Source organism: Dendrobates tinctorius, unplaced genomic scaffold (assembly GCF_039654945.1).
Source record: "Dendrobates tinctorius isolate UK_male_01 unplaced genomic scaffold, ASM3965494v1 ptg000070l, whole genome shotgun sequence".
Taxonomy (NCBI): Eukaryota; Metazoa; Chordata; class Amphibia; order Anura; family Dendrobatidae; genus Dendrobates; species Dendrobates tinctorius.
In genome coordinates this window covers 24,917,737-24,935,707 of record NW_027361738.1, presented here as the reverse complement: position 1 = coordinate 24,935,707, position 17,971 = coordinate 24,917,737, and the positions used below count along the sequence as shown (strand labels likewise).

General features: G+C 40.9%; 1 protein-coding gene across 1 annotated transcript in view; it reads right to left on the bottom strand.

Annotated features, from left to right (window-relative positions):
* The window catches only part of DNAH11 (dynein axonemal heavy chain 11), a 395,178-nt gene that overhangs the window by 96,632 nt on the left and 280,575 nt on the right, over nucleotides 1–17,971 (bottom strand). Inside the window, exons 57-60 of the mRNA XM_073581471.1 lie at nucleotides 12,116–12,349; nucleotides 7,154–7,300; nucleotides 6,372–6,485; nucleotides 1,430–1,573 (exon numbers count right to left, since the gene is read on the bottom strand). Of these exons, the coding sequence (XP_073437572.1) occupies nucleotides 1,430–1,573; nucleotides 6,372–6,485; nucleotides 7,154–7,300; nucleotides 12,116–12,349 (639 nt within the window). The remainder of the gene's footprint in view (nucleotides 1–1,429; nucleotides 1,574–6,371; nucleotides 6,486–7,153; nucleotides 7,301–12,115; nucleotides 12,350–17,971) is intronic.

Here is a 17,971-nt window from a genome sequence, read left to right as displayed (position 1 = left end):
TTCACTCACAAGTCATCTGACAGGGTCGGTTGAAGCATGAGTGAACATAAAACGGCTGTTGCCCGCTCCTATTCTAGGTAACGCTCTCCCATGAATATGCACTTCTTCAAAGTAAAAGATTTGGTGAATGCATTATATTCTTCTATGTTTCTACAATATTGTCATGTGCTCTAGCAACATACTGAGCACCGCCACTGTGGATATCTACTGAGCTCTGGCAGATATGTTTCATTTTATAGTGTTTAGTACCAAACACTGATTTAATTTTTACTATATGAACTTGTAGCTAAGGTCTCCAAGACTCACAAAGCACCATCTTGATAACTTGTCACAGAAGGTTATCTCACTTGAGAGGATTAAAGGGATTGTCTGGCCTTAGGGCCCCGTCACACATAGCGATCTCGCTAGCGAGATCGCTGCTGAGTCACAAGTTTTGTGACACAACAGCGATCTCACCAGCGAGATCGCTGTGTGTGACAGCGATCAGCAACCGCCCCCCCTGCCGGTATTGCTGATCGCTGTAGGAAAGCCCTGGACATTTTTTTGGTCGCTGGTCTCCCGCTGGCCAGCACGCATTGCTGCGTGTGACAGGCGGGAGACCAGCGATCAGCTGGTAACTAACGTACACATCGGGTATCACGCACGTCCTTAGATACCCGATGTGTACCTTAGTTACCTGCTCCCTGCATCAGCGCGCTGGTAACTAATGTACACAGCGACGCCACGCTCTTGGCGTCGCTGTGCTGATCGCTGGTGAAGCTGTCTGTTTGACAGCTCACCAGCGATCACATAACGACTTACCAGCGACCCTGACACGTTGATATCATTGTCGGGATCGCTGGTGAGTCGCTATGTGTGACTCCACCTTTAGGGTACAAGTCTGCAGTCACTTCATGTAACCGCAGACTTGTAAATCCTCACAGCGCATACTTCAAGTATGTGATGTGCATACATAAGGTCACATGCCAACTAGCCTGTGCAGCCTAGCTCAATGCAAATGTATTGAGTGAGTGCAGACATGTCTAGTTGGAATGTGGCCAGAATTATGTAAATCACACACTTGCGGTCACTTGACTGCTGGCTCCCAGTGTGGAGAATCCCAACAGTGTGGAAGTTATGAGGAGTCACAAGTCTGCAGTCACACAGAGTGTAAAACCTGTACCCCAAAACCAGCCAACCCATTTAAGATTACACAACATTACACAAGTCATTGCCCTGTCATTGAGCCATTGATTGCCATGGAGTCAAGTAAGGTGTCGAATGACACTTTTATGCGGCAATATCCCAGCGCTGTGTCATCTAAGTCAAGGAAACCTTTGTGTGATCTGTGGGTAGGAAAACTGGACTACCAAGTGCAAATCCATTCAAATATGAGACAAACATGCCACCCGATATCCCTGAAAAATCAGCAGTATGCCATTAACATTACCTTTCCCATAAGTGTCTTGCATGCTTTCCAGCTCCGGTCTTTAGCTACCCTGCCTCGGGGAGCCAGCAGGACCATTACAGCAGCGGTAACATTTATTACTGCTGTTGGTGGGTTAGGGAAGGTTTTAAGCTCAGTAAGGTTTACCTTTGAGACAAGAACACAGATTGTTAGTATTCAGATGAAAGTGACAGCATTATCAGACTGCCGATATCAAGGCATCATTTTATTCAGCTTCCTATGACCTACATGCCCATATGCTTTGGAAGTCTGATCCTATTGATAGATTCCCTTTAATAACAGGACGATCATTTTCACTTTTTATCATCATTCAGAAAAGTGCCCAGTTTACATCTACTAATAACACCAATATGAATTTCCATCTCTAATTATTTATATTGGTATAATAATAGATGTTAGTTATTACACACCAAAAGAAAGGCAGAAAATACTGAAAAAATGTCCACTGAATATAAAAGGTATACTCACCCCTGTTAATATGCCAGGTTTTTGTCATGTAAAAAAAAATTTTACCAAGAAGATTAATTTCAGAACTTTTTCCACCTTTAAGGTCACTCATAATTTGTACAAATCCAATGAAAAATAAAGTGAAATCTTTTTGGTTTGGAACAAAAAAAAAAAGTACTAAAATGATATTGCTGTGTAAACATGCACACCCTTAAACAAACACTTTGTTGAAGTACCCTTTGAATTTATGACTGCATTTAGTTTTTTTTGGGGAGTAGGAGTCTCTCAGCAAGTCACATTTAGAATTGGCAATCTTTGCTGACTCTACCTTGCAGTAGCTCCAAATCTGTCAGATGATTGTTAGAGCATCTACTGTGTACAGTCTCCTCTTCAGGTCACCCCCAGATTCAGGTCTGAGCCATTCCAAAACATTGATCATCTTCTACAGAAGTTATTCTTTTTTATTTGGAAGTTTGCTTAGGGTCATTGATATGCTGAAAGGTGATAGTCTTCTTCATCTTCAACTTTTGCTACTTGCAGGTTTTGTTGCAAAATTAACTGTTATCTGGACCTATTCATTATCCCCCTCCACCTTGACTAAATCCCCAGTTTTACCCGCTGAAAAACAGCCCAAAAGCACAATGCTGCTTCCACCATGCTTCACTCTGGGTGATCAACAAGGGTTGTCCTAGTTGTGGACAGCCCCTTTAAATGTGATTGGCTAATTCTAAATGCAACCACATCCCCAATAAAAAGAGAATGTTCATACTTATGCAAGCACATTATTTTAGTTTTGTTATTTTTATTTTACCCCTCAAACGGATTTTAATTATTTCTCAATGGATATGTACAGATAGATGATGAGTGGAAAAAATTCAGAAATTTTTCTTCTTGATATTTTTTCTTACATGGCAAAAATCAGACATTTTACAGAGGTGTGTAGAATTTTTATATCCACTCTACATTACCTTTGTTTAGCTAAATGAATGTTGTTGTCGATTATACACAGTAGGGTTATAATTGAAGCTTTAGGTAAGTAATATTTCTGTTCTTCTACTGTGGAAAATATATCATTATTTCGTTTGCTCATACTATACAACAGATGCACTCATTCCAGCAGATGAGCGACGTTCAAACACAAAAATGTGACATCCTAAAATATATAGAGATAAAATCTAAAAATGTAATTTGCATTCTGGCAACAAAATTTACCAGCACTTTTTTTTTTGCCAAGTATGTGGTACAGGAAATACTCAATATGAATGATGACTCCCTGATGAGCAAAAGAAAAGAGATCTCTTTGCATGGGAAGATACAATTGAATACTTGTAAAACATCAGTTAGACGTCTTTAAACCCCACACATTATCTTGTCAGACATTGTTAAATCACAGTCCCTACTGAGATGCAAGCCATGTTGATTACTTCGAAAGCTCAATTTATACCAACCATCACGTTAAAACTGGCTGCTGCAAAGGGCTTGTGTATAGAGAACATTTCCCATATATAACACTTCAGACCCCTGAAGCTCCAAGAATTGGTTAAAAATATCATAAAATAATGTGTTTTAGCTGGCATAATGACAGGCTTACTAATAATGACAAGTCCACCACCACCAAAGTTATACATTCCCTTCTTAGTGTTTTTTAATGTGTTATAATGCAATATTGCTATTACGATGTCACCGTCTTTTCGGGACAAAAAGATGCACGTTTTAGCAAGAAAAAAAAGTAATTGTCTGGAGAGTGCATGGGCTTAGAGTCCACAGTCAGAATCCTCTATCTTCTAACTCAATGATGGTCTTCTCTGGTCACCACAATGGATCAACTGTTGCTTTCCTGTCTGCAACTGAACATCCGATTGAACATGCCGCTGCTTCCATTGGCCAGAACTGGGCGCCGCAGGATAATGTAGCCTGTTGGCCTGGCTCTTCCTGCTGCTCTCCAACCTTCATACCATATCCAGGGATACCATATAATAGAGTTGGATATTACCATCATCATAAAGTAATCTGAGCCTAACTTCCTTCAGCTGTCAAGGCACAACGTAGCTACATTGCTATTTGGTCACACAGGTTCTACCTATTACAGTAAATATGACCAAAAGCATGATTAATACAGTAGCAACATTGTAGATGAGATTTTAAGAAATCTATTCCATATACCGCAGAGAATATCCAGAGCGTAAATTGACTGGTGATGCAGATTTCACATTCACAACATTTTGTGCATAGTTTGTGCCAGCTACTTGACCGGGTCTCCAGGGCCGGACTGGGACTAAAATTCAGCCCTGGCATTTGAAGTTACACAGGCCCACTAGTCACATGGTGACTATATAATATCTTTGTACACTTGTAGGTTACAAGAAGTGAGAGGAGCTTAACACGACTATATAACATGCAGTCAGAGCTGTGCCCAGTATTTCAGCTCAGTCCTATTTATTGCTTTTAGGTACAGTACTCCTTCCAAAGCTCTGTCCCCTTTTGTACGCACGGTGACAGAATTCCTGGCAGAACTGCTATCCATTGGGCAACCAGACCCCCTGGTCATAGCTGCCCCTATCATACTTCCCAACTTTTGAAGAAAGGAAAGAGTGACAAAGACTGCGGCGCGCGCAAAATTTTAAGCCACACCCATTTCGCAACTAGTCACACCCATGTCCACGCCTAATCGCACCCATTTAGCACTGCTGATCACACTGACTGGTACTAAGGGCACAGTGGCTGGCACTTCGGAAGAGAGAAAACAGAGAGAGAGAGAAAAAAGAAAAAAGAGAGAAAGAAAGGAGAGCGAGAGAGAAAGAAAGAACAGAGAAAGAAGAAAGAACAGAGAGAGAAAGAAAGAAGTAAAGAAAGAAGGAACAGAGAGAAAGAAAGAGAGGAAAGAAAAAGAAAGAGGGGAAAGAAACAACAGAGAGAGAGGGATAGAAAAAAGAAAGATTAGAGAGAGAAAGAAAATGAGGGAAAGACAGGACAGAGAATAAGAAAGAAAGAACAGAAAAAGAGAGAAAGAAATAAAGAAAGATTCTATAAAGATACTATAGCAGCCCGGCTCCCATTGTAGTGCCCACCTGAGCCTCCCGATGCAGGACATATCATGATCCGCTCACATGGCCGGCATCCCCGATTCCAAGGCAATCCTGCTGTCTGCGCTGTCGGAGGAGGACACGGTGATGGATCTGAAGCATTCCTGGTTCCATCACAATCTCCTCAAGAAATTATCTCATTTCCGTTCAGCTTCCAGCACATCACTTCAGGTGGAACGTCATGTATGTGTTTTAAAATGCTCCTCGGGGCTCCGCCATGTACTCCTGTGTCCGTGGGAAAAGCCCGCTTTGTGTGCTTCGTACACACTTGGCTCCGCTCCGTACATCCCGTACACATATGGCTCCACTCCGTATACCCCAAACACACGCGGCTCCGCTCCGTACACCTCGTACACACACGGCTCCGCTCTGTACACCTCGTACACACACGGCTCCGCTCCGTACACCTCATACACTCACAGCCCTGCTACATCTACCCTGTAAACCCCTCATGACCCCACACATACTTACCTCATCCAGCACCATGACAACAGCACAGCAGAGTCTTGCAGACACCAAGAGGCAAGGCTGAGCGCACAGGACCTGTGATGAGGTCACCGGAGGGGCGGAGTCAGGGGTCACATGATCAGGGGTCTGGACAAAGGCTCCTGATCATGTGACTCCTTCCATCATCACAGGTCCTGTGAACAGAGAAGAGAGCAGGCAAGCGATGCTATGAGTGGCTGTGGGAGGGGAGGTCTCATGCTACGGCGAGGATGGGGTGCGTGGGGAGGGCGTGGCAGCTTATCTCCCTGCAGTGCGGGAGGATTGGAAACTATAACCGCCGTGCCCGCAGAGGGCCGGCGGCAGGAGCAACAGCCAGGCCAGTGGCCGCATCAGCTGGCAAGCGGCCAGATGATCAGGCGCTGCCGCCCGCGGCCCACATGACAGCGGCCCAGCGGGAAAATGCCCGGTTGGTTATATTACCAATCCGGGCCTGCCGGGTCTCTCACAAGGCAGAGATACCGGAGACTCCTCACTAACTTATCCACATCCACCCCTTTCTACGCTAAAACATCAAATATTAAACGATCTACTTCCTTACACATCCAGGAAGCTTTAGCTAGAACTGACATTTTTTCCAGGTTTATAAATCTGGTAGTGTCCAAAAGTTCAGTGAATCTTCAGTGACTCGTTATCTATGGCACTGCCAAGTGCAGCTCTCAACTATAGACAAGAAATGGTGCGGAGATCAAGCATGTGAACCTGCATTCAAGACGGAGCTCCAGAGCTCTGTTCTTGGGTCTCCAGAGCCCTGATCTCAGGATCCTTGAGGTCCCTGTGGTCAGACCCCAAGCAATGAACAGCTTATCACCTATACAAGGGATAACTTTATTTTTTGGGGACTAACCCTTAAAAATTTTACTTGGAGTAAGTGCTACAATTTTATTTACCTTGTTGAGGGTATTTAGGGCTGTAGTAGCAGCTAATAAGGCAGGTTCAGCTTTCATCAAGTCATTCTCGCAATCCTTCTGCTTCACAGACACCTCTGATTGTATTGATGCCACCTAAAAGTAAAAAAAGTGAAATATTCCCCCCATCGTATGACATACAACAGCTAGCAGACTTTAGAAAAAAAATTTTTTTTACAATTTTTTTTTTTTTTGCTTTAATTATATATTTACATATTTATAAAACAAGAAATTCTGGATTTTCAGAGTTCACTTCTGTTTTGCACCTTGATAAGTCAAAACTAAATTACCCTGTTGCTATTGCAATTTTAGTTAGAACAAGTTCAATTTAAAAAAAAAGAATTGTGAAAACCACTAAGTAACTTCAATTTTCTTATGAAAACGCTGGATCACAGTAACAGGATGGCGCGCCAAAACCTAGGTGGCTCTTAAATAAGAATGTCAGATATGTACGAAAGAAGATAAATCCTTCAGAATAGTGGAGTGAATATAATTATTGTATTTCTCACACCCTTAATATAACCTACACATTAGTATGAGCTCCTATAGTCCCATCAAATCAGTCTAAGAGCTGAAAGGTGAGAAAATACAGAGCGAGGTGAAGTGGCAATCGTGTTGGAAAAATACTGCTACATGCCCTACGATCACAATTCTTTACAGATCTTGTTCCCTGGAGAGAGGCTTGTTGAAAATGGCTTGTCTACAAAAGGTGTTCTTTGTGCAGAGTGTTCCTTGGCATAGCTAAATGACTGCATTACACTGACCTTTTGCTCTTCTGCATCAGCAATGGTCTTTTCCTGGCTCACTTTCTCTGTCTGAAATCCTATTTTCGCTATTAAAGCTTCAGCATCTTGGTTTCTCTGTTTCAATTCTGCCTCTTGTGAAGCAAGTTTGGCTTTTAGATCTTCTACCTGGAGGGAAAAAAAGGAAAATATTTTTAGAGTTTTGTAACGTCGGGTCACGTCTAGATGATATATTTACAATTTTTTTTATAGTATCAGAATTTGAAAAATATAAAACTCACTGTCTAAAGAAAAGAAACCCTGGCTTTTTTATATCAATTCACTGTCAGGATCTGCACTTACTTGGTAATCTTTCCTACTTGCTGTCCCTTAGAAGACGTAGCAGGAAGGTATAAAGACTTGATTCAATACTGTATATCTCTCATTTATAAAGAAGAAAGCTGCCTTTAAAATGCAATTTTCATGACTACCATACTGTGTTAGTCAAATCTTTTCTCATTAAAGTATTATTTCACCCAGTAAATCTATTTGGGGATGGAACTGTTGGTGCCTTCATGGTTTCAAGGAACAGAAGCTCCCTGAGTAAATAGCAACCATCTATTTCTATGTACACTAATCTGATTATATGACTGATATGGGTTGACTCAAGATCTCAAATGGTTTAAATTACAAAGCGCTTGTAAAAACAACTTTGCAATTTAGGAAGAACTCTGATGTCTCAAGGAGTTCTAATTCTATTTAATTCATTGGGAGTGCGTGCCAATGGAAGAGAAGTCGAGATGGTGAAGGCTATGGTAGCACGTTTAGGTCACACAAGCTACTCACAGTAGCACAAGCAACATGTGGCCTGGCATTGCCATGTTGAAAAATGGTTCCTGGGACACTTTGGAAAAATGGCCGCACCACTGCTTCCATGATTGATACATTCTGTACTGCAAGTGAAACTGGACGTCATATACCAAGACGGAGGCATCAAATAGTATCTAAACAAGTCAACAAAAGGGGTTTGCATGATACTGTTATGAGCCAGATGTCAGTCTACAGGGAATCCATTACTTTAGCGATGAGTCTCCTTTTGTCTAGGACACAATGATAAACAGATTGGTGTGGAGACCATGTGCGCAAAGCCATGATGAGCACTTAATGAGGTAATGTCATATCAGTCCTACTCCTGGGATTTTGGTATGGGAAGGCATAATATACTAGTAGCCAGACCACTCTAGTCTTCATTTCGGAAACACTAACTGCTTGGCATTACATTGATTTTGCCGTGGAACCAGTGATAGGGCCATTTTTCAAAAGTGTTCCAGGAGACGTCTTTCAACACATCATCAGGCAGTATGATGCTTGATCGGGCAGCCTGCAGCACCTCTGAACATGTCTTCCATCGAGCAAATCTGGGACATCTTTTGTCTACAACTTTAAAGGGAGCTGCCAGCAGCGGATCTTGATTTGAGTGCCAAACCGCATTCAGCATTGCAGAATATTGCTCACACCACCATTAATAACCTCAATGATAGCAGCCAAGCTGTGTAAGTGTGGGGATTTATGTGAGTGGCACTCAGACTCGACACTGACTAAATCAAAAAAATTTGAAAATTTTGTTCCCATTTTTTTATCATTTGCATATCAGTAACTTGTCTATCCATCCTGTGATTTCCGTAATTCCTAAATTTTCCTTCTCTGTGTTTTTGTTGCAATTTCCATGTTAACAAATGTATAATGATTTGTGTTGACAGCATTTATAAATGGCTAAACAGTAGCATTCAAATGGTTAAAGGGAACCTGTCTGGATTGTGCACAGTAAACTACACACAGTGTCAGGTAGGTGCTGTTATACTGATTACAACGATACATTGGTCGATGAAATCCGTCTTATGGTTGTTCTTTAATCTTTATTTTCAGTTTTGTGTAAATGAGATTCTTGTGCCCTAAGGCGGGGCTGGTGTATGTGGTGCTCTGATTAGATATTCATAATGCAGACTGCTGACAGGTCACTGACCTATCCCCTTAGTTTGCATAATGAATATATGTATATACTTAAAAAAACTAAAAAAAAACCCTTCTGCACGCAGGTGGCACCTGAAAAAAAATGTATTATTGGCACACTAAAAATGAGATTTTGCTGCAGAACAGGTGCCACAGCTGGCACGTGCCTGCAGAAGGATTTTTAAAAAAAATTATATACAGATATTCATTATGCAAACTAGGGGGTAGGTCACTGAAGGATCAGTGATCTGTCAGCAGGCTGCATTATGAATAACCTAATCAGAGCACCACATGGAGACCCCCCTCCATCCGCGCCTTAGGGCACGAGCGAGCATATTATTAACTACAAACTGAAAATAAAGATTAAACAACAACCATAAGATGGATTTCATCAACCAAGGTATCGTTTTTATCAGTATAACGGCGCCGACCTGACAGTGTCTGTAGGTTACTGACCACAATCCTGCTGACAGGTTCCCTTTAAACAGAGGGAAAACTATCATGCAATTAGAGGTTCAGGTCCCCCCTAGAGGAGAATAAAACAATGTAACACCAGTAACACAAATTAACCCCTTCACCCCCAAGCCTGTTAACTCATTCATGACCAGGCCAAATTTTACAATTCTGAGTGTCAATTTATGTGTTAATAACTCTGGAACGCTTCAACAGATCCCACCGATTTGGAGAAAATTTTTTACTGACATATTGTACTTCATGATAGTGGTAAAATTTCTTCGATATGACTTGCGTTTATTTGTGCAAAAAATGAAATTCGGCAAAATTCTGAAAATTTCGCAATTTTCAAACTTTTAATTTTTATGCCTTTAAACCAGAGTTAAAAATCACACAAAATAGTTAATAATATTTCCCATATGTCTACTTTACATCAGCACAATTTTTGAAACATGATTTTTCTGTCAGGAAGTTAAAAGAGTTCACAGACGAATTCTCAAAACCAGTTTTTTGTAGAGACCACATCACATTTGAAATGACTTTAAGCAGTCTATATGACAGAAAATACCAAAAAGTGACACAATTTTAAAATAGCACCTTTGAAGATGCTCAAAACCACATTCAAGAAGCTTATTAACCCTTCAGGTGCTTCACAGGAACTGACGCAATGTGGAAGAAAAATTTTTTACTTTAGACCCCAATTTTTTATTTTCACAAGGGTAACAGGAGAAAATAGAACTCAAAATTTATTGTGCAAATTCTCATTAGTACGCCAATACCCTATATGTGGGGGGAAAACTACTGCTTAGACGCATGGCAGGGCTCGGAAAGGAAGGAGCACCTAAACAGTGGAAACCCCGACACAAGCGACACCTTTTCAGAAACTAAACTCTTCAAGGAACTTATCTAAATGTGTGGTAAGCAAATTGAACCACCAGGTGCATCATAGAAATTTATAACATTGAGCTGTGAAAATAAAAAAATCAAACCCTTTTTTGTTTTTTTTCTTTTTTACGCAAAAGTGTTCTTTTAGCTCCATATTTTTTATTTTTACAAGGGTAACAGGAAAAAATGCACCATAAAATTTTTTGTGCAATTTCCCCTGAGTATGGCGATACCCAATATGTTCAGCTAAACTACTGTTTGGGCAAACGGCAGGGCTCGGAAGGTAAGGGGCATTGTTTGACTTTTTGAACGCTGGAATGGAGAGCAAATGCCATGTCGTGTTTGGAGAGCCCCTGATGTGACTAAGCAGTGGAAATCCCCCACAAGCAACTCCATTTTGGAAACTAGACCCCTTAAGAAATGTATCTACATGTGTGGTGAGAACCTTGAACCCCCAGGAGCGTCACAGAAGTTTATAACAATGAGCTGTGAAAATAATAGAAAAATCTCATTTTTTCCCACAAAAATGTTGGTTTTGCCCCAAATTTTTCATTTTCACAAGAGTAACGGGCAAAATGATGCTGCGCCGAACGCAACATGTTGCATTTTGTTGCGGTCTGCGCAACGTCAAAACGACGTAAGTGGAGGAATCCGCATACATCAGCATGACCTGCGTACCCAATGTTAAAGATAGGTATGCAGGCAGACGTAGGCGGAGCTGAATGGAAGAGATGCGGCAGTGGGCGGGGCTTAACAGAGGAAGTCCACAGCCCTCCGCAGCTCTGCCCAACACAAGTGTGAAACCAGTCTTATAGGAGGAAATGGAGAAACATTTTTTTCCTCATCAGAGAAAAACTGATGAAACTCTGAACAAACTACGATGAACATTTTTCTTGTATGTGAAAAATCTAACATCTGAGAGAGGACTTATAGCATCAAATGCAATAAAATATCATAACTTACCCTTTAAATGGTTGCTCTAGCATTGCATCTCTGTCTGGTCTCTACCACTGTGTGTTTACTTCCCTGCAGTAATGACATACTATCTATTCATGCGTGACCGCTGCAGGCAATCACTGGCTTCATCAATGATGCCTGCCATGTACCGCTGATGCCAAAGACTGACTGCAGAAGTCACATGAATGGATAGTCAGTCATCCCTGCAGGACCACCAGAATGGTGGTGTTGCACTGGTGAGGGATTTTAAAGGTGAGTATATTGTTGTTTTTTTATTTATTTATTTTATTTTCCAGCATTTACTGCAGTCAAAGATTTTTAAAAACATCTCGGAAAACTCTTTTAATGAGAAACAAATTATAGAGGAAAAAAAAAAAAATAGACAATGGCATTGTTATTAGAACTCATGAAATAAATGGCCGGGGACACAGCAGTGTACATGGCAGTACATGACTCGTAATAATAATAATGGAGAAAGAATAGAAATTTCTACATTAATTGAGGTTGACTGGCCACAGTGTGTGTTTTATTCTTTTTATGATTATGAATCTAACAATTACAGGTTACCATTCCCGTAAGCATTTATTTTCCCCGTTAATACAAACCTCTAATGTGACATGGTAACACAGCACACCGTGAGAACTGCAGACTTGTTACATAAACAGGAATCTGACATGCCCGGTTATTGTGTAGACTTACCTGTGACGCGGTGGTTTTCAGCTTTTGTAAACCGTTCTCTAAATGTGCCATTTTTTGAGATAATTCTTTTCTTTTACTGTCCAGAAGATTTTTGTATAAATTTATTTGCTCCAGGAAACTCTTTGGAGTGGTGTAATTATATCGCTTTTCATTTTGATAGTATTTAGCACTGATTTCATTGACACTTGTATGTACATAGGCCATAAACTGACTGATTGACTCCTTCACGTTTGCCTGGAAGAAATACACAAAATAAATGCATGTAATATGACAACATGCAGACGTGACAACTGATTTCCAGATATTTTAATAATGAAATATATATTGAAAAAAAAAAATGTGCTGCCATATTTTTTTTTTCTAAGGAAAAGAAGAGCCCATTGGCAAAGTGGAGTGGAGTGGGTGTCATTTCAAATGGCGAAAACCTTGAATTAAAAGGAATCTGTCACCAGGTTTATGCCAACTAATCTGATAGCAGCATAATGTAGAGTCAGAAACTCTGTTTCCAATGATGTGTCACTTACTGGGCTACTTGTAGTAGTTTTCATGAAATCGCTGTTTCATCAGAAGGAGATTATCACTAAAGAACTAGTAAACCTGCTGCCATGTAGTCCTCCATATTCATCCACGTCCGCACTGCTGATAGACAGCTTTCTGCTATGCACAGTGTACACAGCTTCCAAAGAATGGTGTGCGTGGGGTTATACAGACCTCAACATTCAGAGTACTGGTTGATATGCAGCAGATAAAACAGTCTTTAATGAAAACTGCAGTACTCAGTAAAGTAAGTGATACATCGCTGGAATCAGGGTCGTGACCCATACAATACGGTGCTCTCAGATGGAGTTTAAAAAAAACTGGTGACCAATTCCCTTTATTTGCCATGATCAGGGTCGAACAGTACAATACATCTCTGTTTAATCGGGAGTGGCTACTCCAGGGTGCTGCGGCTCGGCTCCATTAAATAGTGTTCCCACCATGTTTTCCCACAGACTCTTTTATTTAGCTGCTTATAAACTACATACAGGTCACATTAAACATTAAATAAGCAAAAAAAAAAAAAAAACAACCAACGTTGATCTAAGAATCATTTGGGTGTTTACATGGCCACTAAGATTACAAGAAGTCTTTGTTTCTCCAGTTCTTCATTCATGGCTGTATCACAGTGTAATTAATCATTTATTTTATGCTTTGCATATCTGAAAAAAGTCAAGGGCAATTTTATCATTTTTTTTTTTTTTTTTTTAAATGTTGGTTAGGGTTGTCCAGGATTATTTTTTTCTTAGAAAGATCTCCACATCTGTCCAGAGGGTGCTCATGCACAGAGCTATGACTGGGCTGTCATAGAAGTGCAAGTGGCCTGTACTGTGCCTACATTTGACTATGACCTCAGTGTAATATTTATTTTTACTTATCTTGTATACATTCAACAGGAGAATAAATCATGATCTGTTACATTGTTGGCCATATGTTCCAAGATGTTTTCCCCAATGGTGAAAAATTCCATACATACAACATCCAACGGAGCATTGTGTGGTGACACCGAGGAGTCCTGCGTGGCTCCTAGTACAGGGACACATGGGCCTCCGCGAGCTGGGCAAGAGTCACCGCACTGGCAGGAGGCTTTACTTTGCGGTATCCACGTTACCTTCACTGCCTTATAAATGACTATACTCCTGTGAACCTACAACCTCATCAATGTAACAATAATTTATGGGTTTATTTACAAGATTAACCCTCTATAATTAATCAGAGAACGCCTGGAAATCAATTAATAAGAATTAGAGAAGGTGCACATAGTGAAGCGAAAGTTGCACATAATTTACCAAAATGCTGTCAATAATGCCTCCAACTTCAGACGCATTAGCGAATGGTATTGGAATGTTTAATGATGGCGCTGAATGATTAAATATTTTTAAAGGATTATGCTGAGAAAGCGTTAATTGCCTGGCTTCCAGTTTAATATTTCCTATTAGAAACACTAGGATAATATTGATAGTTAATCCATGTGTGTTCAACCTCAAATTCATCTCCAATTGGAAAAAATAACTATGAATTTATATCACGTTGGACAAAATTTAGTAAACTGAAACAGATAAAAGGGATGGCACTTAGTCAAGTACGTAGACGTGTTTTAAGTTTTCCTACTAAGTTTAGACATGATGAAGTGCAGCTTTCTTTGTGAGGTTGTGTAGATTCTTGCATTCATTCTCTTGATTACTGTCCTTCATTTAAGGCCCAGTTACACTAAACGATGCACCAGCGATCCTGACAATGATACGACCTTGTCAGGATCGCTGGTGCCTCGCTACATGATCGTTGGTGAGCTGCCAACAGGCAGCTTCACCAGCGATCAGCACCAGCGAGGACGCTGGTCTCTAAGGTAAATATCGGGTTACTAAGCGGCATGCGTCACTCAGTTACCCGATGTGTACCTTAGAAACCTGCGTGCTCGCAGCTCCCGATGCGAGAACGCAGGTTTCTAAGGTACACATCGGGTAACTAAGTGACGCGCGCCGCTTAGTAACCCGTTATTTACCTTGGTTACCAGCTCCCAGCGCCTGCTTAGAGCGCTGGGAGCGTCGCTGATCGTTGGCTCCCGCTGCCACACGCAGCGATGCGCGCTGGCCTGCGATCAAAAAACGGCCCAGGACGATAGTGCACGATCAGCGATATCCGGCGGGGGGGCCGGTCGCTGATCCCCGTCACACACAGCGATCTCGCTGGTGAGACCGCTGTGACGTCACAAAATCAGCGATCTCACTAGCGAGATTGCTGTGTGTGACGGGGCCTTTACTGTAAATGAGATAGCTGAATGTCACATGCCTTCAGCCTAATACAAAATCATAGTTTTTATATAGGATAAGTCTGAGCTCCGTAAGATTTTACTTACATTCTGTCACCCAGTGCACCAGTAGTGCATCGCCGCCATTCATCTCACTGACTCAATGAGCCATGAAAAACATGTAAAAGTCGCTAAGCATAATGGCTGTTGTCGATAGTGAAGTGCACCTTGCAGCACAATGTCAATTCGAAGGAGCAACCCACATTCTCTGCCATGTGAGAGTATCAAGAAATGTTTTTTTTGTTTTAAATAATGGCAGTTAGGTTGCTACCACCATGTCTGAGTAACACACCATCATTTCGAAAAAAGGCAGTACAACTCAAATGGTATGGCACCAATCGTATTGAACGTGAGTTTCCACAAAAACAGGCAATCATGTCTTTGGGCACACATTTGGCTAACAGACAACACAGCAGAAAAAAAGGAGAAAGAACAAACAAAGCAGATTAGGATGATTCCAAAGACCAGGCTCCATTTGAAAATGCAGCCTAGCTATCAGAGAGATAAGTATGAGGAGCAGGATGAGAGTAGCTTGAGTCTTGCTCATATTCATGGTCAGTTTGCTTTCCCCACTCCTGCAGAGTCTATACAATGCAAAAGTTTTGTCAGTTGGCAACATGGCAAAGAACTCCCACACCCATGATGCCCACACATAGGGCTTGCCACAACCGCAACTCTCAGGTGTTGTTACACCTCCTTGAACAAAAGTAACTGCGGCATCACCTGTTCCTGAACTGACTGCAGAAGATGCAAACCTGCTCCCAAAAATCTTTTGGCGGCTATTATCTTCACTCTTTATTGCAAAAGCCAAAACATTCTCCTCTTCTGATAAAATCAGAACCTCAGCCCTGCAATCAGGTTTCCAGGTGTTGTCCACCACTCGATCATCTTCATCCCTGACTGGATGGAAAGTTTCCTCACTGTGGGAAATGTCCTGAGCTCCTTGCTTTCACCCTGCCTGATTCCCCCAAAGATTTGCCCACACCACCACTGTTACCACTGCCCCAACTACCATGGCTGACAGAGTCAACAACACATCTAGGCATTTTAATTGTGTCCTCCATTTCCTCTGGCTCCATGTTATCCAAGTACAGAAACTGAATGTTCATCTTATCCGATATATCAGTCAATCAATCAGAAGACGTTATTGTTATGACAGGTCTTCTTTAGCCCTCAGGGTGCTGTGGTTTAGAAGATTAAGGGGCAGAACAAAAACAGGTGTCATTGACAGAACCGAAAGTCCATAATGTACTGTGAAGAACAGTGATTACTTAAAGCGAACCTGTCAGCAGGTTTTTTCTAAGTAAACTAAAGGCATTGTCATGTTGCCACTGTTACACTGATTAAAATGATAACTGAGGTGAAGAAATTCGTCTTGTGGTATTTGTGTAATTTAATGATATGCTTGTGCTCTGGGGCCGGACTGTAGGCAGAGTCTTATCTTCCTGCTCTAAGCCAGAGAAACCAAGGATAGACCTGCCTCAAGGCTGCCCCGAAGCATGAGCATATCATTAACTGAAAACTTCTAACACGGATTATACAAGAACCACAAGACAGATTTCTTAATCCCAGGTATCATTTTATTCACTGTAACAATGGCAATATGACAATGCCTGTAGTTTACTTACCAAAATCCTGCAAACAGGTTCACTTTAAAAATGTGTGCAAAAACAGACCTGCACAGGGAAGCGTGTAGAGTTTTGTTAATTTTATTTTTATATTTTGTTAACAAAAAGAAATTCACATTTCCTAAAAGGATATAAAAATACATCGTAGATATAGTTGTGAAATTGGATAAGTAAGGCCTCATTCAGGCATTCATTTTGTCATGTACACGTTCTATAGGTGGTTTTAATGGATATGACATATACACATAGTCTATGAGTCTTTTCACATGTTTTTTTTGCAGACACATGGTCTCAATATTTATAGTGTTGACCCCTATTTTTCAAGATTTTTGAAATTTGCCCTGATATAATTGATATCAGTTTCTGGCCCTAAACGTGACTGATGACAAGTCATTCTTACATAAACAGTGCTTGTACTTTATCACAATTTGTGTTTTTGTTTGCCTAACCGCTTTTTGAGGAGTCACCACAGGGATTGAGATCTGGGGAATTATGTGGCCAAGGAGTCAAAATATAATTTTATGCACCCAAGCTGCTTAGCTAACACTTTTGCCTTGTGAGATGGTGCTGAAAAAAGCATTGTTCATCACCAAATTGTTCCTGTATTGTTTGTAGAAGTTGCAGTTCCCTTCAGACTGTTTGGGACATCTGAAAGACTGCTTATCCAGGAAAGAAAACCTGAGCACTACAATGAGTCCTGTGTCATGCCAAGAGTAAAACATTCTTTCATCCAATGGAGTGGGCTCACTAACAATTCTGTCTATGACCACAGCCATTAACAAAGAATAGTATCTAAACATCCTCCAAGAACAAGTTGTCTCAGGAGCAATTTGGTAATGAGCACCATGTCACAAGGCAAAAGTAATAACTAAGCCGCTCGGTGAACAAAACATTCACATTTTGGGTTGATGGCCAGGAAACTTTTGATCTCAAATTCATTGAGAATCTGTAGTCAATCTTCAAAAAGAGGGTCTACAAACAAAATAAAAGAAATTGTGATCCAAGCACTGATTAGAGAACAACGGGATGCCATCAGTCAGGATTTGGCCCAGAAGCCGATCACCAGCTGCCACGGCGAATTGCATGAGTCTTAAAAAAATAGGGGTGAGTCTTTACATGAACTTGATTTCTCAATAAAAATATAACAACAAATGAAAAGGTTATAATTGTATTTCGGTAACCATAGAAATATTTGAATAAAAGATCTAAAACCACTGAAGCAGAAAACTTTGTGATATAGAAAATTTGTGTCAGTCTCAAAATGTTTGGTCACGGCGGTAGGTTTCAGTTTGTGGTGCATGGAAAGCCAGAAAACATATTTGATGTGTATTACTTCTGTTGGTTTTTATTTAAAGGGAAGCTATCATGTTGAAAATGGTATCT